The sequence below is a fragment of the Parasteatoda tepidariorum genome, chromosome X1 (genome assembly GCF_043381705.1).
Source record: "Parasteatoda tepidariorum isolate YZ-2023 chromosome X1, CAS_Ptep_4.0, whole genome shotgun sequence".
NCBI lineage: Eukaryota > Metazoa > Arthropoda > Arachnida > Araneae > Theridiidae > Parasteatoda > Parasteatoda tepidariorum.
The window spans coordinates 50,784,410-50,811,000 of NC_092214.1; the positions used below are offsets into that span (position 1 = coordinate 50,784,410).

Below are 26,591 nucleotides of genomic sequence, written 5' to 3' on the forward strand. Positions count from 1 at the left end.
ATTAAAATTATTCTACAACAGATGAGGAATGTTTTGAAGGGAATCCATCTTTTTGACTTTTTAAGAATGAAATATATTTACATTCTAATGAAACAATAAAATCCAATCAATAAACTTGTTTCATCACTATCTAACAATTTTTTTACAACTTTTCTGCACAACAGACATCATGTACCTAAATATAAGGAAAAAGAGATTAAAGTACTTCACTTTCAAGCATTTTTAGTAAAATAAATGTAATCATGCATTAATTGTTTTTGATATCTGAAATTTGATTAGAGCGCAATGCATAATTAGCAATGCTAAAAGTAAATAATTTTTTTTTCTTTGATGTTATAGATAAATATGGTTATAGAGTGTATGGTTGGCAAGGCTTTCTTGGTGATGCTGTTGAAATGTCTGTTGGTGTTTTTCATTGCTTTAGAAAAGGTATTTATTCCATGGCTGGCATTTTTTCCAAAAGTAACATCTGAAGAAGTGAACTTTTGGAAGTGACAGAAAAAATATATGACCAATAACTTTTTAGGGGCAGGTATTAAATTTAAACAAATGAAATTCAATGCACTTTAAGTAAAAAGTTTTAATTTTTAAAACTGTTTTCATACCATTTACTTTTATGTAAAAATTTAAAAATCTGTGTAATTGATTACAACACTTTATTCTTAAATTTAATTTATCTTTACTTTTCCAAATAAATAGTTACTTTCTTAACTAGTTAAGCTATGCGTACAGTGTGAAAAAAAGATACTACTCTTAATAACTTTTGTTCCAACAATCAGATCTTTACGGTTCTAAGGTGCCTCAAACATAATATATTAATGCCAGTAAGTAATCAAATTACAGAATTATTTCTGTGGAAGAAATTTGCACTCTCTGATTTGTTCTTTGTATTTACTAGTTTATCTGTCCATTTTTTCTCCTAATGTTCATTTTATGAAAAATTCAGGAAAACTGCACTTTCAAATCATATAAGAATACAGCTATTCATCTAGTTTTTATTTGTTTTTGAAATTTAAAAAATTATTAACAAAAAATATGTTTACAGAAGGTGTTTTATCACTTATAAGAATATTACAAACCAAAAGATGTAAAATTTCAAGTGAGCATAGTATCCTTAAGTATTTTGCCTTATTAATGTAGTAAGTAAAAAACATGATTATTTTAAAGCACAAGAATTTTTTTAAAGGTATAAATATTAAAATTGCAGTTATTTGTAAAAAATGCTTAAAACAAATTTTATGAAAATTTATTCCATATTTAAAAATAAGTTACTCTAAATAACTGTAATATTTGAGGAAACATCCAGGAATTGCTGTGAAATATAATTGCAATTACAAGCAAACCTGATTTTTTTTTTTCTGCTGCTACAGCTTTCTATTTATCGCCATATGAAAACACCTAGTTCTTAATTATCAGCATGCCTAATATATCTGCTGCAAATTTGTTTCTTTTTTTCTTTAAATACTAGGAAACTTGCCCTTTAGATCAATTCACTATCAAAGCTCACTTCACCTACTCATATCTTTAATACCCCTAATTTCTTATATATTTATTTCTCATTTCCATTTCTTAACGTATTTAGTTTATTAAGTAATAATTTACATTTTAAGAAGACTAAATACATAGTTAAGTAAAAAAAAAAATCTCTTTAGCTGACGATAGAAAAGTTAGTAGAAAAAACTACAAAACCAATATTTTGTCTAGAAAGAAAAATAAATTCAATACACACCTTCTGAGTGATATCAGAGTCAGAAAATACATCTGTAGTTCTTGGAATGATTTCTAGTCTTATATCAGGACTAGTTCTATTGGAAACAAACTCCTGATGTGCATCTGAGCAGTAAGAATGATTATGAAGTTTTACAGATTGAGCAAAATTTCCTTCATAAGGCTTTTGATTAGGACTGACATCATCATCAGATGATTCTAATTCAATATTTAACGGAATGTCTGGATTAGATATGCTTGACATCAATTCTCCAGCTGTGTATTGACTGCTAGAATGTTCACTAGTATTTTCTTCTTCAGAAAAATATTCATCAGAACTGGATAAAGAATTCTCACTTATATTAGCAAGACTATATTGAGAATGTCTGTAATGAATAAATGAAAGCATTATTAAGATCAATTGGATACCTAAAATAAACAGATTATTACAGGGTGTGTAGCAAAATTTTTCAGCACAAAATAAGCACCTTTTAAGTACTTAAGGAGACAAAAAATATTTTTAAGCATTTAAAAAAAATATCAAAACTAGGATATGTGCAATAATATACCCCCCCCCCTCATATCGTTGAAAGTTTTTTATATATATGTTACAAAATGTAAAATAATTTTCAAAAGTTACATAATCATGATAAAATAACTAGTTTCTGACAAAGAATTCTTTTCTTGATTATATTAGCCACCATTAAAACAATTTATGCACAATTTTAAATATATTCAATATTGAGTGGATCACATTCTATTTTTTAAATTAATAATTACTTTACACAATTATGTAAAAAAAATGATACATTCAAAATTACAATTAATTTAAAATGGTTATTTAAAAAGAATACCCAACAAAACATTAACAAGATTACAATTATTGATACAAAATTTATAAAGATACATAAAAAATTAAGCGAGCTAAGCAAACTTTGATGAATTCACATCACAAATGAAAATTAGTGAATGGCCTCAAATATATTTTATTAAAATTTGCTACTTGGTTCAGTATTTCCTTAATGAAATAAATGCTTACAAAAAATTTAAATAATCTTGATATGTAAATACAATGAGAATTGAAGCTAAATATTTTTGTTGGAAGTAAATTATTATACAACACCTACAGTATCTGAAATAATTTTTTTTTTCTAATTTCAATTTTTTAAAAAATGATTTTGCCATTAAAAGATGACTTTAAGCTCTTCGGAATGACAAATCTGAATAAGATTTTTTTGCTCATTTAAAGTAGTGAAAGTCCCCTATAAATATTATGTAGTTTCTTCATAAAAATACCTAAAAGTACTGAAAATTTTAAACGTAATAATACAATGATAAAAAGGAATAAATAATAAAGTACAATAAAAGTTTACAAAAATTTTATGCAATTGGTGGACGGTCCCTCCAGTAAAGAATCTTATTAATTAAAATCTCAATTAATTCTTATCTTTATTAAATTAAATGAATGAAAGGGAGATGGAAATTTTGAGATTTGAATATTGTGATTTTTCACTACTCTGGAAATCCACACGAAAATACGTAAATAGTGAATGATGCCCAAGTTAAGTTCAAGGATTATGGTACTGATCTATAAATAGAGGAGCATAAGAAGGTCATTAGCTTGCCAGTGACGATGAAATTAACAAGAGAAATAAAATAGCTTTTAGGAAAAATAAATCGGCAATGCTTAGTTGGTCCCCGTATATTAGGAAAAATCCGAGAAATTATTCAGTTCGATTTCAGATGGCAGAAATGAAGCCTGAAATTTAGAATCTCTAGCAAAATGCAGCAGAGTTACTCATGAGAATACAAGAATCCTTCCTACGGAATCCAGCTCAGTATACACATACCCACAAGTATTTCATCAAACATTTAAGATGCTTTAACAGAGAACATTTAAGATGCTTAAGGGCTTTAATAAGCTACGGACCGATGGTATGCCGAAATAGATTGTTGTTGGATGAATTGCGAAAACCACGCATTTTGCTAAATCATGGCAAAAACTAAGCACTTTTTAAAAACACCTAATGAAAAAAATACCTTTAAAAGCTTCTAAAAAACATAAATCTAAAATAAGCATCTTTAAGCACTTTATAAAAATGCTTCACACTCTATATTAGAATAAATGATTAAATTACCTTGGCGAGTCCCTTCCATCATCACTGTCACAAGATTCTTCCGTGGCACTGAATTCCTAAAAAAAATAATAAAATAGATTTTAGCATAAAATGCTAATGTTTATAAATTAATATTAACACACACCGAATACCATTTACCTGAAGACTACTTCCAAATCTTTTCAAAAGAAGTTTACCTCTAAAAGAGCCCATTCTACAAAATTTTCTAGAAAATCTTTGCTGTTGAGTATTTCTTTTTGATTTTTCACTCATGTTTAGTAGTTCATGAGAATAGTTACCTAAATTAACAGCAGTGCCAGAGGGTAATGCACACAAATGTTTATGACATTCAAATTCATTGGAGTTTATGGCAGCATTTTGCTCATAAGACTGGTTACAACTTTTGATCACAGAAGATTGAGTAAATATAGATGATTGATGATATGAGTTATGAACACTGACATCAAGAGTAGAGGATGATGAGTTTGTGTTTTTAAGAAGAGTAAAATCATCTGAAATAGACATACTTTGCTGAATTGTGGCACTTAAGTCATTGGCTTGCTCTTGGAATCTCAGATCTGTTTGGGTTTCTGAATCCACAACATTTGATATGACATGTTTCGTATCTTGTTTAAACTCTTCAATTATTTTTGGAGGAACAGAATAATCAAATTTGTCATCTGCAAATTGGCCAGAACGCACATTTTTTGCTCTTCTAATTCGGGATTTAGCAGAACCATGAAAAGCAGAATAGCTATCAACTGACTTTGCAGCTGTAATTGGCCTGAATAAGAAAAAATAAATGGAATTTAATTTGAATAAGTAAATATTTAGAACACTATGAATGAAAACAAAAGGTAAATGGGGCATTAATGATCAACCTGCATTTGAAAAAAAAAAAAAAAAAACGCTATTTACATTGTGTTGAGATAATTTTGGCACATTTATACAAAGATAGATGCTAGAAGTAATCATTCATACTTGCATACTAAAATTAAAAGGCAATTGGAATCAGTATTGATTACTACGAAAGTCTTCATCTATTTCAATATTTCAAAGGGAAAAATAAAACACTTTTCAGCTAATGAAATTAAATCTTTTGAGAATTCTACTTATTGTAAAAGATATATTTGTACTGCCCAGTCTGGCAGTACAAATATATCTTTGGTCTAAACCAGTAAATACTACTGGTCTAAACCAGTAACTTTAATTAAAAGGCAAGATAAAACTATTTCATAAGAAAAATCAGTCAATCCCAATACTCATTTAACAAGTTTACTTTGTACAGGATTTAAAATTTTACATCAAAATATAGCTATTGTTTTCAGATAAAAAAATAAAAATAGCTAAAAATGAAGAGAAAATATCTCACATTTCTTACAACATAAGTTCAAAAAATATTTCCTGATCAATGATCAGCCAGAATATGAATTCCTCAGATTTATGTGTTATTCAGCTGAGCGCAATTTATATGGAGGCAGCATAAATTTTTGCATTTAGAAAATTATGAATCCAAATTATAATTTACATATAATTTTTATAAATGAGTAATTGATGTATTTCATGAAATTTCAATACTCATAGATGCAAATAAAATGTAATTTAAACATCAATGAATAAAAGTCATTATGGTTTCAGAAAAATTACGTAATTTTTTTAAAATTAGTATTTTTTTTATTAATCCTGTGAACCTTAAATTTCAATGTTATAAATATGCTTTAGATTGTAAGTTGGTCAGAGACAAAACTTGCTGCCCTGTGGCTGAGGGATAGCATATTTTGCTCTCATGCCACATGTCCAGGGTTCTATCATCGGACCAGGTAAGATGATTCAGCCTTTCATCCCTGCAGTTGGTCAATAAAATGAGTATCAAGCATGCTTGGGGACTAAATATTGGGAGTTCCACTTTCAGCTGATTACCCATTTGAAACGAAACACAAAACCCAAGGTCAAGAAAATTGGAACGGGCACAGTAGGTCCTGGTTTTTCATGGGCTGTTGTGCCGCTGAGTTCAGTTTTGGAGACAAAACTTGCCTTTTCCATAGAACAAATTTAGCATGCTTTGAAACAAATTGCAGTGAGCGCTATTTAATTAGTGTATAGAAATTGCAAAATGTGATTTTTAAATCATGAGCATCCTTATCACTGAGTGATTTCACACCGATAGGAAATGAGATGTGTTGTTCGCAAATCACATTAATAGGAAGCATATAGAGGGATTGGAAGATTTCGTTAATTATGTATCACATCACAGGATTCTCAAATTTTGATATTCCACTATTGCATAGTGTGATTTGTAAATCACTTTAAAACAAATCCCAATGCATGATTTGTAAATAGACTTTCATGCTAACCAGGATGTGCGATTCACAGAGAAGAAAAGCAAATTAAAAGAGTAAATAGATTAAATCAACAGGCTGAAATTATAAAGTTATCTTTAACGCAACAAACAAATTCAAAATTCGAGGATACAGTGCACATCAAGTGGAAATAAATTGTACAAAAACAAATACTGAATGCAAGATATTCAGTCATTCAAACATCAGTGTCATTAGCAAAAATCTGGTGAGAAAAGCAGACGGGAAGGAAAAGCTTCCTTCCACCTTTATCCTCATATTACAGTTTTCTTTACTCACTTAAGATAATCACACTATATATTTCAGGCACTATGTATATTAGTTTGTTCTCCTTATTAGATTGGATTGAATACATAGTTTAGTATTAGAACTAGAAATTTTATTTAAAATATACATTTTTAAAAAAATGATTTAATATTAACAAACCAAATGTAGAAATTTTGTGAAAAAAATCAAGCTTTCTATTTTATGTATTTGTATTGAATGTTATAATAATAAAGATAGGCACTCCCTCAACATGCAGTTAAGCGACAAGTGGGTCATGGAGGTTAAAGCCCTACAATATAAATTTACAAATGTATTTTTTATTACAGAGGTGGAAACAATTTAATGAGAATTATTTCAAATAATAAAATACTAACTCAGGAGTAGGTTTTTGACTTCGCTTTTTGCAAGAGCGATTATTCTTTAAAAACCTTCGAATATTTTTCTTGGAGCACCTTGAATAAGTAATTCCAGATTTTAACCCTTGTTCACGTCTGAAATAAAAGTAATAAAAATTTAAGTCAGAAATAAGAACTGAAAGTGAAGCAATGATAAACTTGTTAAAAAGTGAGATTTTTTTATGCCAAATCAATGATTTAATAAAAATAATATTAGTGTAGGATGCAACAATTCAAATAACTGAGTCTTACTGAATAAGCTCTTGTTCTCTTTGCTCCACTTGGAAAAGGCAGGTAGCAAGCTCTAAATATAAATTATTTACTCGTTCTAACTTTTTTTCATAATGTTCTCGAATATCTTGTGCATGTTTAAGCTCTTCCTGTCTTTGTTTAATTAAATCTTCCTCCATATGAATTCCATATGTAGAATCGTTCTTGATTTTTTGCATGTAGGAACCTATTTCCACTTTCCAAGTTGCCTAAAATTAGTGGAATTAAACAATCAGTAAATAACACTAATTTAAAATTAATACTTTAAAATTCATCTTATCATAGAAACCATTCACTTAATTTACTTTATTCTTCAATTAAATTATGAAAAAAGATTTTCTTTCCATTTTGATTGACTAAACAAGTAACATTTTTGCCCATATTCTACAGACATTTTGAAAATTGTCTCAACTCATGCAGACTGGCTTAAAGACACACATCTTGCCAATGAATGAACAAAATACACCTTTAACCTTAGGAATATTAATTTAATTTTATCCGTAGTTTAAAGTTTTGTTAAACTTGTTATAACTATCAGCCAAATAGATAAAAAAAAAACATAAAAGTTGCGAAAAATTCTCATGACTGAAATTTTTTTACATAAAAAAAGAGCAAGTCCATATTTTTTGATAAAAAATTTAAATGAAGATCTTTAGACCTTAAAAATAGAATGAAATCTGATCTAAAATATAAATAAATATGCTGAAAACTCATTTTAGAACGATGTGAAGACTAGTTATGACTGATGATGACACATTGTCTTGGAAATTATCATTTTCCCTCCTTTTATTTTATTTGTGGAACATTTATGAATTTATCCTTTTATTTTTTCAGCATGTTACTTAGAGTACTGAGCTGAAGTAACAATAATAGTACTAACTATTTATTGTTACTTTATTTCATTTTTATTATTGAAATTCCTAATTGAGATATATTAATGACTTTGTCTCAAGTACAACAGGCAATGACAAATTTTACTTGAATATCAATGCTTATAATAGGCTATTAGTATTATGGGCTTATCAATATATCGAAGTATGCTACTTACAAAATAATAGATTGCACATTTTTCTTTAGATTAAGTTACAAAATTTTTTTTATCTAAAAAATTACCTGAGTCTGAAAATATTCTTCTTCGGGAGTACTTAAAATTTCAACAGCTGCTATGTCTAAATGCATCAATATATGTCTAAAGGATGGTCGATTTCTTGGTTTACCACTCCTTGAAGAATAAATATAAAAACAAATTATTTTATAACCAGTTTTTCGAAACTTACATTACTTTAAATTTAAAAAAATGTAGATTTAGAAAAAGGTATGCAGGAAAATATAAGAAAAGAATTAAAATGGTTTAATAATTAAATTATTGGACAATTTGAAATACTGAAATATTTTCAAATTTTTTAAGAAATACTGGAGTTTTGTAACTTCAGGTACGTTAAGAGCATATGAATATTGACAGTTCTCAAAGAAAATTTGGTTACAATGCTTATGGAATTAAAAAAAAAACTTAAATTTATACATCAGACAACCTAATATATATAAATCTGTATTTTTTACAAATGATTATAATTGATATTACTTATTATAACTGAAATGTACTAGTAGTTTTATTAAAAATAGTATGTACAGTATAGAACCCGTTATCCGGAAATCAGAAAACCGGAAAACCAAAAAACCGGAACGAAATTCGATAAATTTTCCCACCATTTTTTGAAATATTTTTTTTTTCCTCATAAGATTTTAGGATTTTTCTTTCTTTTTTGAAAGGTGTTTACCTTACCATCACTTTGGAAATAATCATTAGTGTATTACTTCATTGTTTTTTCTTCTTTTTAAGATTATCTCCAAAATTTTTTTTTTAGTTGCGTTTAACAATAAAAAAAAAAAACGGCTTTTTGTAGCGATTCAGAAAACCGTAAAAATCAGTTATCCGGAATAGCGATGGTCCCGATCGTTCCGGATAATCGGTTCCCTACTGTATTATGATATAGGTATTTCATAAAACTATTATAATGATAAAAATTTTTAAAAATTAATATAACGATGCAGAGATTTTGTTTTTAATATGCCGTGCAAAGATAAAAAATTACGAAACAGTTTACAATTGATTTCAGAAATCAGGGTTTGATACAGGTAAAAGGCTGCTTTGCAGCCCCCTTACAAAATTCAAATTTTTAAAAGCAAATTCAAATTCTGATTTATTGGCGTGTAAAATTAGGATTTGTCATAATTCGAACGCGTCAAAGAAGGATTACAAACGCTGTAATAACATCTTATTGTAAATATAAGAATTAGCAACACTATGTGAAATAGGCTGAAAAATGATTGATAACTGTATAAACTATTATCAAACAACCTGAAATTACAATGGTATCATGATGAATTGAATGTGCACAAAGAATAACTCAAAATTGAAAAGCGCACATTGCATTAAAAATATCAAAATTTGAAAAAACTACATAAAAGGAGCCAAAAAATGATAAACAACTGCCGAAAAAACTATCACCAAACAATGTGAAATGACGATATAATAGTCAAAAATTGAAAGCTTTAAAAATGATAGCTCAAATTTGATCTATGTTGTAACACTAGATTAAATATATTGGAATTAATTAGAAGAAACCATGAGGAAGCAGACGAAAAAATGACGTTAAAAACACATGAATATTCTTTAAAAAAAAGTCAAAATAAAAACTAAATGTCTGCCATTAACTATTTTTCATAAAAATAATTTCCATTCTTCTCAAAAATAATTTTTTTTTCTCACAAAAATCAGCCTTGCAAAATAAAACCTGAATTGACCCCTGGAAATGCATTGAAACAAAAAGACATTTAATACAACACTTGATATATATAAGCGTAATTAAACCCCTTACCAGCATTGCTTTAAAAGTAACTTGAATCCTTCCGGACAGGTGGTAGGTACAGGTAAATGCAAACTATTGCTACCAACTCCCCAAATAACAGCAGAAGAATCTACACCTTTGTAAGGAGTTTCACAAGTAAGCAACTCCCATAAAACAACACCAAATGACCTTAAGAAATTAAAACAACATAAAAAAACAATAACTACAATCAACACCTTTAAAATTTTCAGCTAAATTTTTTCTTACCAAATATCAACCTTTTCAGAGCAAGATTCATTTCGAATTACTTCAGGAGCCATCCAAGCAACTGTTCCAGCAAAAGACATTTTCACACTTTTGTCATTCCACTGTCTACTAGTTCCAAAGTCAGAAATTTTTAAAACATCATTGTAGCCAATCAAAATGCTAAAAACAATTAATTTTGATTAAACACAATGCTCTTTAACAATCTATATCATAAAGTGAGGAAGCTTTTAAAGAGTATTACATAGAAAAAATTTATTTGTGTGGGAACCTACTTTTTGGAAGAACTTAACACAAACAAGTAATTTTAGCTTAGCTATTTTTCTCAAAATATATTTTAATAATATAAAAGATTTTGCTCATTTGAAAATACTGAACAGAAACAAGAGGCCAAGGCCTCAAGAATAAAATGAATACTCCAGACTTTCAAGATGAATTACAGACTTGTAAGAATTCTTGTATCTTTCAGTGGATCTTGTTTATAAAATAAAAATATGAACTTATAATAAGTAGGCCAATTGAACTTTTTATAGCCCTAAAAAATAATGTGTCATACATTTTAAGAAAGCATCTGAAAAACAATGTATTTATTGATATCATTATGTAAACTAAACAAATGGTTGTTGATTCATTTGACTAGCATTATTCATTTAAGAATAACTTTGCATGAAATGTCAAAAATTAATTTCAACACCAAAACTATATAAAAAACAAAGTTGCTGCTTACATGATTCCATTTACTACAAATTTTGATATGGAAAAGGAAATAACAGTTGCTGCTTTATTTAGATCCACACCAATTCACTTTGCTTTGTATCTGACTCATGTCAAAAATCATCTTCTAAACAGGGCACAACAGAAAATTCTGCCTTGCAAATTGAAGATTCCACATACAATACATTGGTTACAGGTAATTAAGGTCACTGTTATAAATACTCTTTATTACATACCTAATAATTTTTTCTCTTATCGGAAGCTTGTTAAATTAGCTCAAATAACGATCCATAACAACTTAGATATCACAGATAAAGCACATCAGATCGAAATAAACATGAACATGCAAGTTATACAAAAATGGCGATCACGATTGAAGCTTCTTCAAATGAATAATCATTTTATTTAATTTATTACATTAAAAAAAAGAATCACAAAATACAATACAAGAGAAACACAAAACCAGTTATCCTGCTTACACTCCTCAACGTAAGAGTCATCGGTTGCATGTAATGTTACTTCTGTAATACAATCACAAGAGGAAAAAAGGAAACCTCTTTCTCTCTTTATCATAGAAAATCATAGGAATGGGAGAGAGAAGGCATAGAAGTTGGAGGGTATTCAGTTAATTATGAACTTTAAAATATTAGATGTTGACTGAATAAATGTAATTTTAAAAAATAAACCTTAATTCAGAAAATTTTGTAACATACTTTTCTGACTTTAAATCTCTATGTATAATTTTATGGATGTGTAAATAGTTCATTCCATTTGCAACTTGCTTTGACCATTCCATGACTTTCTTTGGAGGTATCTCAGTACCTTGACGTAATAAGTTATGCAATGTTCCAGCTGGGCAATACTCCATAATAATACAGTAGCAAGGTGGTTGTACACAGACACCCCTAAAGAATAAAAATTTACAGCAATGAAAATCATAGCAATAAATTTCAACTTACAGAAATAATTTTCACTGTTGCAAGGCACAATGTCTCATATATAAATAAAAATATTACACCATTTAAGCAAAAGAAAATATCATTTTAATTAAAATGCCACAAAATTTAAAAATGAAAATAAAGGTTAAAAAAATACAACAAAAGAAAATTTATGCACTTTTTTTCATTAGAGAATATCAGTTCTGTAATATTTCATACTAAATAATAACCTGACATGAAGTTATGTAAATTAGAGTTATAAATAAAATCATAACTCAAAGAATACATTTATAAATTATTTCTATTTAAAAGAAAATTACGTGATTTAAATTTATGATTATTTTAAAAAGTCAAGTGTATTAAATTATGCTAACCTGAATAGAAATAGTAAAATAATCAGAAAAATAAATGTAACTGAAAGGGAAAATAAGTCTAGGAGAATATGCTAGGCAATATAAAACATCAAAAAAAGTAAAAAAACAACAAATTATTATAATTACGAAGTTTCTTTAAAAATACAATAAATTAAAAAATATAAATAACTTGTGCATAATTGAAGTTAAATTATATTTATTCAAAGCAAGAACGTTTTGAAAACAATAGCACAATAAACAATTAATACACAAAATATTAGGATTGATTAAAAAATCAGTTATGGGAAAGGCAAGCTCCAATCAGATTGGTAAAACTTAAATGTGTTATACTAACTTAACGAAAAAATAATGTTTTTATATCAACTGACAAGCAAAAAAGAAATAATAAATAAATGATAAAAATGTGATATATTTAATCTTTTGCTATAAAAAAAATTACTTTATCACTCTAAAATATAAAACAGAAATGCAGGAAAGAGCAAAATAAAGGGAAAACTTATTAATCGATAAATAAAACAACTTTACCTCATTTAGGTCATCATAAAAAAAATAATGAAAAAAGAACAATAAAAATGTTATAAATAATTTATTTAACAAAAATAATTGTGTTGCAATTTAAAATTTTTTTTTACAAAAATGTGTTTAAAATATTTTTTTAAAATAGTTTGTGAAAAAAATAATTTATAAAACATAATTATTTAAGAGACAAACTTAGTCTAGAGCACCGTACTGTAAAAATTTTTTTTTTTTGAAATTAAATAATGTAATGAAAATTATTTAGGATACAAACATAGCCTAGAGTACCTTACTGTAGAATTTTTTAACAGATGTTATTTAATCTCAAAATTATGATTTAAAATAAAACTAAGAATTAGCATTTAAAAAACTGATTTTTTTTTTACAAATAACTAATTAAATGCAATTTAACTAGATAAAAAAAACTGTATTTTTAAAAGAAAATATTTGTATGAGCAATAAATGAAGTAGTAAATTGAAGTAATTCGTTTTGTAGTTATTATAGTTTCTTCAATAAATTTGTGCATTAATTTTTTTTTTATAGACTGAACAGCAAACTGAAAATGGTCAATAAAAAATTTAGTAATAAGAATAGTATAAATTAAAAAATGAGATTTAATTAACATTACAAAAAAAAAAGTTTTTCACAACTAGTTTATTTTTTAAATTCCTTTTCATTTATTTTAGTTTCATAGCTATAAATTATTATATATATACATATGCAAGCACAAACACTCATTTTAGAGCCTAGTTAAGTATTCATACTTAACAGTATTTGATTAAAAATATTAATACATTACTTGCAATTACGAATACAATATGCGATTTGTAGTAGTATTTATGTTTAGTATGCAGTTTTTATTAAATTTATTAGTATTAATAAAAATTGCTTATGATATTTTAACAGCTTTTTACACAATAATGAAATTGGGTTTTACTATACTTCTTCACCTAAAATATTGAAAGAAATTAGATTTCATTTCTTAAGAAATTCATTAAAGTTATTTTCCAAATTAGCGTTTACACTTGTTCTTTCCCTATCCCTAACCTTTATGTACTCAAAAACTCATTCCAGATTACCAGTTAGACAGCTGATACCTTTTTATTGTTTTAAAGTGAACTTGTTGGTTGGAATTTATACTTTTACACAACATTTTATTTAAACTGAAATATTTTTTACCATGGTTGAATACAACATGAACATGTAAAATGATCAGCATGCACAATGGTATCTCCCACCCACCTCAAGTTATTTATACTTTACTTAGAATGTATCCAGAATGCTGCAATTTTATTAGATGGAGAAAGTGAGCAATAACCAGATTAGTCGGTAATTTACATTTATTAACTTGCAGATAAAAAAAAGTCCATCTGTTTGTTCAGCAGTTAATTATAAAAAAATGAGTGCATAACTTATATTAAGTCATACTGTTATATAGATTAGTAATGACCAGCTCCTACTGAAACCCTTTTATATATATATAAAAAAAATTAAATATTAAAGGAATTAATTTATGATCCGTATGCTTCCATTGTTCAGTGATTTTTTTTCTCACCAATCACTTTTGGTTCATTTTCAAAGGCACCACTTTCATCATATGCAGAAATCGAATTAAATATTGCAATTCTATTAAATTTGAAGCTCAATTGTATTACGGTCATTTTTTAACAACACAAACATGCATTTCAAGAATAATAATAAAAAAATGGCAGAGCTATATAAAATGTTAACCCTTATGCTACAGCTTTGTTACCAGTCTGCTGCAAATTTCATAAACATATAGCATTATATGCACACAAAACTATTGGGTTGTTCGGAAAGTAATTTCGTTTTTTTTGGGTAAAAGGAAAGACAATTTTCGTATAATGAATAGATATTTTATTAAATTTTATATTGGCCATTCTTGTCCAATACCTTTTGCCATCNCATAAATATTGGGTTGTTCGGAAAGTAATTTAGTTTTTTTGGGGGGGGAAATGAAAGACAATTTTCGTATAATGAATAAATATTTTATTAAATTATATATTGGCCATTCTGGTCCAACACCTTTTGCCATCTTTCTGGTAGTAGCATGATTCCACGCTCATTGGTCTTTGCTGGCAAAAACTGATCCAGGTGACTTTTGACCTCTTCATTAGAAGTAAAGGTTTTAAACTCCAAAAAATTTTGCAGTGGCCGGAACAAATAATAATCTAAAGGCGCCAGATCTGGAGAATATGATGGGTGTGACAGTGTATCCCATTAAAGCTGTAAAAGCTTTTGGCGAGTGACCAAACTTGCATGAGGTCTCGCATTATCTTGGTGGAACACTATACCTTTTCCGTTGAATTATTCTGTCCTTTTCTGTTGAAGTGCATCAGTTTGTCCAGTTGACGACAGTAGACTTTCGAATTAATTGTTGTGTTATCTGGTAAAAGCTCAAAAAAAAAAATAAAATATTCCTTTAAAATCCCACCAAACAGACAGTATCACCTTTTTTTGATGGATATTGGCTTTTGAATTGTTTTGAGCCGGTTCATCTTTTTTGCTCCATGATCTCTTGCATTCGACATTGTTATAAACAACCCATTTTCCGACATAGTAATGATGCGCTTAAAAAATTGATCATTATCAGATGACTGAGAAGCGAATCACAGATGTCAATGCGACGATACAAATTTCTCTCCGTGAGAACACGGGGAACCCATATATCGAGCTTTGAGGTCAAACGCAATCTCAAGTGTTGTTATTCACCGATTTGCATCATATAAGGTCTTTATCAGCTTCAACCGGCTTTCCAGAACGTGGTGCATCTTCGACATCAAAATTTTGCAAACCAGTTCTGGCACTGGTGTACTGTCAACACATCTTCTCCATACACTTCGGTTAATTTCTTTCTGGGATGAACAGCATTTTTACCTTTTTTATAGTAAAAAAGTCAAATACGATGAAAATGCTGCTTATTGCACTCCATATTTAAAAGGGCACCAACCAAAAACAACTGCGTGGAATTAATTGAACTTTTTCACACACAAGCCTTGCTGTATCTGCTCTCAAAACATTCATAATGCAGCTTAAGTGTGAAGTTGGGTTCGGAAAAATACAATTAAATTCTCTGTCCGAAAAAAACGAAATTACTTTCCTAAGAACCCGATATTATTTAAAGGCGCTAAATATGCATATTATAAAAAATATACAACAATAAACACATTAAAGTTACTCAGTAATAAAATGAATATTTAATGTCTTACCTTCAAAATAACTTTAAATTATACCAATCTTTAATTGTCAATTAGGAAGACGTACAAAAATATTAAATAAATTTAGTTTCAAAATTGACTCTACAACCATATTAACTCTTTTTACATACAACATATACATTTAACACATAATGCAGCAAAGTCAACAAGCCTAGGCACTATTCCAGAGATGCCAACTGCTCCGGACACGCCAAAATAATTAAAAAAACGGTAAATAACTACAAAGTAAATTTTGAAAATATTTGACTATTTTTGCCTGCTTTTTAAAACGTATAGCATGACATAAGTACTATAAAGTGGTGAATAATATAAGCCTACGAATTATTTAGAAATAGTGGTGGATAAAAATCTACTAAATTGAATTTATTAAACCAAGAATCACAATTGATAAACTACCACTTTAATATATATATTTGCTGTCCGGAGCAAGTTGGCATCTCTGCTATTCAAAACAAAATGCCTAATGATAGTCTTGCATTGGAGACGAATTGATAGTTTCACAACCATCACTTCAAAATTAATTTTATCATTATTAAATCATCCAGGCAAAGTAGATAAAATGAAGAAAAAAATACAACAACATACAAGCATTTAATTAACGTTAAAAAACATAAGCGTATAGTATTCCAGACAAATTTATGCCAGGCAATCACACTTAAACTAATAATAAACAGGGAGGAAGATTTTGAGCATTGCTTCTAAGATATGAGCATTTTGTTGTAAGATTTTGAGCATGGCTTCAATATGAAAATCCACTACTAATCAAAACAACTAGATAATTTCTGAACTTAAAAAAATATTAGAGGAAAGAATTTTTGATAAAATTATTACAGGGCAATCACATAAACTAGAGAGTCAAAGCTTTGCCCCACTCATCATTACATCACATTTATGTGTGTGTACGCAAGTACATACAATCAAAACACCATGGCAGTTTTCATTACTCATGTTAGCAAGGGAAAAAAAAGTTTTTTGAAAAAAAAAAAAAAAAAAAAAAAAAAAAAATATATATATATATGGATGCAGAGGCATAACAAATCAGTTCCATATTAAATAAGTAAGCATCTTTAAAATGAGTTTTACAACTGAATAATGATTATAAAATGAAATTTCAGTCTGAACACACAATATTTAAGAATCATTAACTGCAATTTATATTCAATCTATTTATAAATCATGCAAAACAGATTAGGAATATGTAGAACAATTATTGATAACAGCGAATCATGATATAGGATAAAAAAACTATAATGAAGTTAAGAGCAATCTCTTCAGATATATTTAATTATAAGTCACGAGGGTCTGCGAAGCAATGACTTTAGGTAGCCAGCTGGCTAAACTAAATTATTAAGATATATTTTTATGTAATCTCAGAATTATATTACCTAAAAGCAACAACATTGCAGTGAGATAACTTCTTCAAATGCTTGATATCGGTTTCAATCTTTTCTCGAACTTTCTTTACTGCAACAAGCTCTCCATTTAAGTGGCCACAAAAAACTGCCCCTTGAGCTCCACTGCCCAGAAACTGTAAGTCTTTAATGTCATCAAAAAGTATTTCCCAATTATCTGTATAAAAAAAAGGTAAAATACAAAACACTGATTTCAACTTCCTTCATCAGTTAACCTTTTTAAATGAAAATAATATGTTGAAACTAAGATAATAGCTTAAAAAAATCTGATTGCTAAATATGATTTAAGTTTAATCATAACTCTTATAAACTTTATCAGGTATGTTTAAAACTAGAAAGCCATCAATAAAGGGAAAATGTATTCTAGTAATTAAAAATAAGAGAATTCTTGAAAAGGTAAATAGAATTTTTGCTTTTAGTTAATATATGCAGTTCAGCAGTTAAACTATTATGAACAGTTCATATAAGATTATAAACAAAAGGACATATTAAAAAAAAAAGGAAATAATTAAATTTTTTTAATCCATATCTAGGTAAATTTCAAAAATATTTCTGTAATGTTATAAATAAACGATTCATTTGAATGATCATTCTTAGTTGGAAGGATTCATTTATTGTTTTTGCAGAATTAACTATAACTAAACCAAAACTTTGACGACACACATTGTTTATAAAAATAATCATGAAATGTAAACTTTTAAGAGTTATGATACAGTTGAATTACTGTTTAACTAGGAAGTGAAGAAACAGTTGATACTCCAAGAAACCGGAAAGCTATCAAAACAATAATTGAATGAAAACTTATTTATTCTTTTTATGAAAAGTTATCACAAAGTGAAGAACAACCAAGAATCTGCCTGTTTGAGTGCTACAAAAGAGCTCAGATTTCAACGATACAAAATAAATGGAGTTTAAAAGCAAAGAGCTAAAAACTATCTCACTAATCTTTACAGGTATAAAGAACTTTTTATTCTGGCCACAGGAGACCAATGGCAAAAATATAATGACATAGAATAGTCAGCATATGCCCCCTCAACTTTCTTGCATAATTAAATGACATCAATAACCCTGATTTATAAGGGGTTGAGGTGAGATATGCACCGGTGGAAAGTCATTAAAATTAACCAACAATCATATCAAAAACTTATTTTTGAAGGTGTTTTGCGTATTAATTGCAAAAACTTATATTTTTTAAAGAATTTTAACTAAAACCAAAACTTTTACAGGCATAAGATTTTGAGATAGTGTCTGTATGTTTTTTAATGCCGTAATATAAATTAAATTAGTGTACAATGGCTTTTTATATCTAGCAAAAGCTAATAAATGATAATGCATATAAAGATGATGTAATTCTTATTTTTCATGAATCCCGTTCATGAAGTATCAGACTTCTCATTGCACAGCTATTGTTTGATATGTCTTTTCATAATGCAAAATCAATTAGTGCAATGAATAAATACAATGAAAAAGTATTTATTAATAAAATTTAATCAATAATTGTGTGGTGAAAATTATCCTTTATTTTTTAGATTTAAGACATACACACTTTATTGTTCAATTAATCTTACAAAAAGCTTTTTTTTTTAATAATAAGAATATAATGCAATTATTGCATCAGATTACATGCATCTCAGTATTGTTTCTGTACATATTTGTTGCATGGTCCACAGTGCCCCTTGTGGTGGACAAACCTATCCCACGGTTGGGGCACATTAGTCCAATCTTCAATGCCTTTTTCAATTATCATTAAAAAAATTAACAACTGAGCATCTTGGAAAAAATAAAAAACCATGAATGGGAGAAACCACTTGAGAAATGGGAGATTCATTTAATAAAAAATATTCTTAGTGAGATAAAAAATAAGAACTGAAAGAAGACCATCTAACTCTGGTTCCCCCTATAACACTAGAAGGTTCCACATCTTTGATTATTATAGCTTACCGACCCCCGGAATTGCGTGATCTGAGTCTATTTTGCTCTTTCATTTAATCTTTATTCTAATTTTATTCAACACCCCAGTTTTTTAACTTTATTTTAATTATATTAGGACCACAGCCTTCCTATCAATACAAAGAAAAATTTGGAATATATTTGTCCATTTTCTTAGAAAATTCTTAGAAGTAAAGGAAAACTTGGTACTTTAGGATTATCTTGTCAACGCTCGTGAAAATACGCAAATCCTCTGGCGCCATCATAAAGAAAAGCAATTTCCAAAATAAACATTCTTAACACATTAAATTTATCAAATAATAATTATAAAATAATAGCAAAAAAATTTAAATGTAAAAATACGTAATAAAAAAGTGCAATAAAAAGAATCAAAACAAAGTTTTTTTATAATTGCACATTGAATAATTCTTGAGTATAACCATATATATTATTATAAATCATTTTCGAAGCCAAAAATCCTTGATAGCTTTTAAAGTGCAAACAAACAAGTAATTATCCTTGTGCAGTCACCGCCACATAAATTCTATTAAATACAAATCCAAGTTTTTCGTGTAATTCTGCAGTGTTTCTTGTTTGCCAATACCCACATTGTAAATACAATAAAATTTCAGACTATTGAAGCAGAAGCTGCCTTTTGGCGATAACATGAGGTTAGGTAAAAATGGTAGACGGGATAATACCAAAGTACCCAAAACTTTTGACATAAATTTAAAAAGCATCTGTAAGGAAATTCCATTTAGTGTCATAAAGTAGAATCAATATTTAAGCATTGAGATATAGTCTGCAGTATCCCTTTGCAAAGTTATTATTCTAAAAATACTGAGTTAGTAAAATTAATAGTTTTTCTTTAACTATCAGATGTTGAACGACTTTTACAAGTAACAAAATATGAAAAACAGAATTAGTGACCACAAAAAGTAGATACTGAAAAAAAATTATAAAAATAAACTCAAAGCACCACATTCTAATTTAAGCTTTAGATTTAAGGCAAATTCGCAAAATAAATTTTTTAACTATGGATTGATTTGGTTTCAATTCATATTTGAATAATTAAAGAACTTAGGTTTGTTGCCAAATTTAACTAATTTTAAAAATTATCAGAACAGCAATCCAGCTATGTTAATTTTAAACATTTATTTGAGGTATTATTCCTTATTATATTAACACATTAAATTTATTTAATGAACTAAACCTTTATCAAGGCTTAAACTCACATTCCCTAACATAAATTTATTTGATGCACATATATTTCCAGAAATGCACTGATACTTAAACATTTAATAATTATATATTTATGTTTATTTAAAGTCAATGTTACATAATTCCTACAGCAAATATATTAAATTTCGTAAACAAAAAAGGAAAAATTAAATATTTTTCATTTTTTTACATTTAAACTAAAAAGTACATAAGTTAATAATAAAAAATTAAGATATTAAACAAAATTTGAAAAAAAAAATGTTTTATACTAGCTAATTTTGTTCATTGGTAATATTAATTATTTGTAGGTGTATATTTTTGCAGGCATGTATGTATCAACCAAATTTTTGGAGTTCAAAATGTGGAGCAGAACATAATTTTACTATTTTGTAAAATGGAAAATTTTGTTCTGTAAACAGAAAATAACTAATATATATATTTTACCTTCTTTTAGCTCGTGTGTGGTTGATTTGCCTAAAACTGTCCAAACAGGCTTCAAGCATCGTAGAAGTCCATCAAACCATCTGTTAACACGGCTATTATCACAGTAATTTAGGTCGCCATCTTTACTTCGAGTAAGTGACGTGGTTTTTTTACAAGTTGAATTTATCACAGCAGATGATCCAAATAGAATAGTTGGTTCCACAGAGAGAGTTTTTGAGTGATCTTGAGCAAGTGAAAAACTACTGCCAAATTCATTGAAGCTTGATAAATGCAATAAACTGAAAATATATTTATACATTATTAAACATTTTTCTCTTGACATAAAAATTCTATTTATAACAGGATTATTGAAATAATACTTAAATAAATTCAAAAGCCACATCATACAAATTTGTGTAATTAAAAAGCAAAGAAAAGACACCTAGAAGTCACAGCTTCCCACTTCTTTTTTTGTGATGAAATTAAAAAAGAACATATCTTTGTCCAGTTCAATTTAATCTTTCCTTTTGAGGATAAGGGCAGGATTAGGACTGGGCAATGCAAGAAATTTTATATCGTCGGTTAGACATTGCGATGTATCTCAATTTAACATACGTTCGAAAATCATTTTTATTGAAATAAAACTACACAAACAGAAATCAATCAAAAATAAATAAAAGAAATAAATCTATAACAAAAGAAAATGCTAATTATATAAAAAAAAATGCTTTTATAACATTAATAGCTTTGCTTAAATTTTTTTTTAAAACGAAAAATGACTTAAAATTTTTTGGTTTGAAAATAATAATAAAATTCTAACAACATATTTTATTTACATGCATTAAAAAAAAAAAAAAAAAAAAAAAAAAAAAAAAAAAAAANGGGGGTGGGACAGAAAAATTAAACAAAAATAATTATACACTTACAATTTTTGAATTATTTGCTGAAAAATAAAATGTGATTTTATAACATCGTTAGACCTTCTTTTATTTATTTATTTAAAATAATAAAGTTGTATTGTCTAATGGTCAAATTCTATACATAATAAATGTAAAACTAAATCAAAGTTTTGTCTTTTCATTTAAAAAAATTTTTAAAAAAAAATAACATCGACTTGAGAATTATTGGTTTAAAAATCATACTGAATATCTAACAAATTAATAAACAAACATGTATTGAATGAATATTAAGAAAAATTAAAAAATAAATACTGTTGTTAAATTGTATATTGCCAGTATTATTGTTATAATCAATAATATTACTGATTATATCAATAGTATTATTGTTATAATCAATAATGCTATTGTTAAACAAAACTAGTTTTAAAGCATCAAAACATTGCTTAGCATATTATAAATAATTTTTTTTTAGTTGTTTTAGCTAAGAGCTGAATTTTTTTAACAAAAATGAATAACAAAGAAAGTAAGTAAAAATAAATAATGAAGTAATAAATAACTTAAGATTTATAGAATTTAAAATAATGCTAAAAGACAAATGACTTACATAGATTGAGAAATTCTTACAAAATTAAGAGAAAATGGCTAGAAAAACTAAATTACATTTGTTAAGTGCCAATTTTTTTTTTTTTTTTTTGTTAATAAGAGAAAAAAATTTAACAAAAAATCCTGTGTTTAAAAAATCAAGATTAAAATAAGGCTTTGTTTTAATTTATTAGAAATACAAATGACTGAAGATTTATTGGTTTAAAAATTATCAAATTCTGTCAAATTATTATACTTGCAAGCATTAAATAAATTTAAAATAGAAAAACTTTTTATAACAAAGTATAATAATATAATAAAGTTACATAATTACAATATATACAGTTACATAAATACAAAATACCACTATTAAATTGTATTGCTTAAAAAGATAAAAAAACAAACAAACAAAATAACAATGAAAAACATTTTTTTAGAGCCCTGGATCTGTGGCATGAAAGGACAAAGAACTACCACTTAGATCACTTATACTATTTATTTAATTTAAATTAAGATAACTCTAAAATCAATCAATCAATCAGAATGTATTTCAGAAATTTTTTAATGGCTTAATCATTCGAAATTTTTCAATGTAGATTATTCTTTCCAGATATCAGAATTGGTAATAATTCAAAATTATTTTTAAGCATTATAACTTTTAAACATTACAAATCCTTTAAAATCAAACTGATTTTATCAAAATTCTAATACATTCTATGGTGGGTTAGCTAAAAACTAAAAAAAAATAAATAAATAAAATGAATGATAACATGTTAGTAATACTAAATAACATTTAATTTAAGAAGCTGTAACTCACAAAATCATTAAATAAATAGCAAAGCATTCATAATTAATGAAACTATTTTATTGTTACCAGACTAAATGCTCATAAATAATACGAAAATGTTTTGTTGTATTTAACTCTATTTAAATATATATTATGAGATGTTCATTACTTGAATTAGATATTACAAAAGGCAGCAACATGAACAGTATTTGATAAAGATATGAAAAAACATGAAATCAGCTATTTGAAGCAAATTTACATCTAAAAAGAACGATTTGAAATTTTTGAAAGATACAAATGAATTAAATTATTATTTTTACCTTCCACCCATATTTGACCTTCTGTAGCCATTTTGTAGGCTTGATTCAGCAAGGGAAAGGCTATGTAACTTTTTAGCACTTCGTAAATCTGCTATACTACATGATGTGCGCATGGCAGCTTTTTAAAGATTAGCCAGGCTCTAGAAAAAAAAAGTATGTTATAACCTTCTTTTTAAGATATAAAATACAACTAACAAGACTTATTGAGTTGGTTAGCGATGGAATTATGTTATTTTATGGCAACTATTTTCAATAAATTTATAACACCACTTCTACATTTAAAGAACAGATTTTACTTTTTGATTAATTCAATTTAACAAAATGTATTAAACGATATTAAAATTCCAAACTTACCAAACATATTTATAACAATTCTAAAGCACATTTATAAAATAATCAGACTGTCAGTTTTAGAATACAACTAGGATAAATTTGAAAAGTTTGAACTAATTTTAGCACAGCCATTGTGGATTGGAGCAACAATCACATCTCAAAGGCTTGCATGAAAAAGGACAATCATAGCAAAATTATTCGTTCACTTGATTCACTCAGCAATTATCATGTAATTAACAATATAGAGAATAACATAGTTGAATGCAGAGTCGGCACACACTAATGATCATATTCTTTTAGAAGCAAAATTCAGAAGTTCAATAAAGCAGGACCCTTATTGTCACAAACTGCAGGTTCCTATTAGCATTTGTTATACATGTACACATTGATAGGACATGCATAATTTCTCGATGTTTAGAGAAAAAAAAAACTATATTAGATGAAAGATCTTCATTTTTATTTGAAAAATATTCAAAAATATAGAATATTTTAAGGCACATTAGAGGATCTGGAAATTTTTAGGGCAGTCGGCCTTATTTTGGCATAATGAGGCTAAACCCTTTTATCCAATTTCACAGGCTCAATTTAAATGTATTTGTAATTTCGACTTGTTGCAGATGAACTACAACTGTTGAAGCACAAACATTTATAAACTCTTTCAGGTTACAGCGAAAATTGAATTGATTTGTTGTTGTTAGTTTACGTCGCACTAGAGCTGCACAATGGGCTAAAAATTGAATTGATAAAGCAGATTAGCAAACATTTCAAATATATAAAGGCACCCATTGTCACATTAACAGGGGTGATTGTGACACAAAGTGAAAAACCCTAAAAAATTTGTGTCAAAAAATTTATATCAATTCATATACATGTTTCGTATTTAACATAATTTTCTTAAAATAAAATTTATAATTAAATTACCTACTAATGATGAATATCACACCATTATAGTAACTAATTTAAGAAAAATCTTAGTTCTTGCAAAAATTGCAATGTAGCATATTTAAAATCGCGTGAATATGAATCCTGATGTTGGATTTTTGAAATCGTGGTGTAAGATTTTTTAACCATGAGAATACAAATCGCAATGCTCAACTTAAACTAAGAAAATACAAAAATCAAAGCTTGATATTCAAACCTCGTGAATAGGAAACGTGATATTAACGGATTCCGCTGCTATTTCAAATTTCTTAAAATGACGAAAAACCGCCAAAGTAAGAGAATTAATTGGTCGATTTCTGTCCGAAGAATCATGTGTATGTAAGCGTCGCATTAGTGGGAATAAGTGAAACTATCAAAATTTGAATTTTAAATTGAGTAATTCCGTGAAAATTTTGTCAGCCTATAAGATTTTTATCAGCCAAAGTACAAGAACCAATGGTCTTGATAAATGCGGTATTCTGAGATATTCCCAGAAAAATCGTAAGTCCTGTTCTTAATTTTTTGACCTGGAAGGATAATACGAAAAACCCAGAATTCCGGGATACCCTCGGAATACAAACACCCCTGCATGAATTAAAATGTTTATAAAAAAGCTTTTTTCACAAAAAAACATAAATATGAAAAGATAAAAAGCAGTGATAATACATGATACTATCAGGAATGAATGTACCAGCTAGCAAAAAAAGCTGAATTCTACATAAACGCAATCAAACATTATGAAATTAATAAATGTATGGAGCTTAAAAAGCCTTGAAAAAAGCTGAATTCAGAGTAAAAGCTGAAAACTTTCATGCCTGTACTATGCATAGGTATTTGTTAATGAAATTTCTTTATGTGCTACCTTTTTGAGAATTGAACAGTAATTAAAAATTTATCTAATAAAAATAAAGTATTGAGTCCAATGCTCTTTTTTTTTCAAACATTTATACTAATTACATTTATGGATCCCAACAGTAGGGTTGTTCAAAAAATACTACTAAAATATTTAGGGTAGAAAGTTGTGTTATGTTGAGTATATTATTACTTAATTACCAGAACAATGATGGAATTTATTACAGACTAAATAAAATACACACAATAAGTAAAAAAGGGACCAAAAAAAATTGTAGTGGTGATATATATATAATTCTAATTAATTTTTTCACACCTATAAAAAGGGATACACACAAGAGGAAATTTGCGACTAAATTAAATAAATTATGTTAAGGTATAGAGGAACGCAATAGAATATTAATAAAAGTACTGATTATCACAAATTTTTTTATAATGCTTAACTTTTTGAAGAAAATATTTCTACCATCTCAATAATTAATGGATCAACAGCTGAAAGCAGGTACCAATTTTAAAACAACGTTTCAAATATTGATAAGTAAATTAAAACAGAAATAAGTTTAAAATAACTAACTTAATTTTGTTCTAATTAAAAGGGTAGGTTATTATTTACATAATTGCAAGCTGAACATAGCCTGCAAACAAAAACAACTACTAATCGTAAACAAATTATATACAAACAAACTAACAAGGAATTAATTTTCACCAAAACAATCGATTCATTTAATGCGTTCAAAAAATGTGTAATTTACATTTTTTAGTGTATTATTTTCACCCGAAGAGAAGCATATTTATAATTTTATTTAAGCAAATCAGTACAAAAAACAAACAAAACAAAATTCTTTACGCACAATTTAACACCAAAGGTAAAGTTACAGTTTGATTATTCAAGTAAAGAATGCTT

The 26,591-nt window shown here is 27.3% G+C and overlaps 1 protein-coding gene across 7 annotated transcripts; it reads right to left on the reverse strand.

Annotated features, from left to right (window-relative positions):
- Positions 1-26,591, reverse strand: LOC107443760 (mitogen-activated protein kinase kinase kinase 13). Of its 7 annotated transcripts, none has more exons than XM_016057724.3 (14): positions 26,539-26,591; positions 23,582-23,721; positions 21,015-21,292; positions 17,394-17,577; positions 11,654-11,845; positions 10,230-10,388; positions 9,993-10,151; positions 8,227-8,335; positions 7,096-7,322; positions 6,823-6,939; positions 3,984-4,608; positions 3,846-3,901; positions 1,730-2,093; positions 1-175 (listed from the first exon to the last, which is right to left on the reverse strand). In XM_016057724.3, the coding sequence occupies exons 2-14, from the start codon at positions 23,692-23,694 to the stop codon at positions 143-145; spliced, it is 2,616 nt and encodes an 871-aa protein (XP_015913210.1). In that variant the 5' UTR covers positions 23,695-23,721; positions 26,539-26,591; the 3' UTR covers positions 1-142. The 7 variants fall into 7 exon arrangements, with proteins under 7 accessions (XP_015913210.1, XP_015913208.1, XP_015913207.1 ...); XM_016057722.3 differs by having other exon boundaries at positions 26,440-26,555; XM_016057721.3 differs by having other exon boundaries at positions 26,377-26,551.

Bases quoted from the DNA above. Each gene is read 5' to 3' on its own strand.
- LOC107443760 (XM_016057724.3), bottom strand. From the start codon at position 23,694: ATGCGCACATCATGTAGTATAGCAGATTTACGAAGTGCTAAAAAGTTA. The intron at 8,336-9,992 runs GTAAGGGGTTTA...TTATTCTTCAAG, and splicing joins TTACTTTTAAAGCAATGCTG to GAGTGGTAAACCAAGAAATC. The intron at 3,902-3,983 runs GTAAATGGTATT...TATTTTTTTTAG, and splicing joins GATTTGGAAGTAGTCTTCAG to GAATTCAGTGCCACGGAAGA.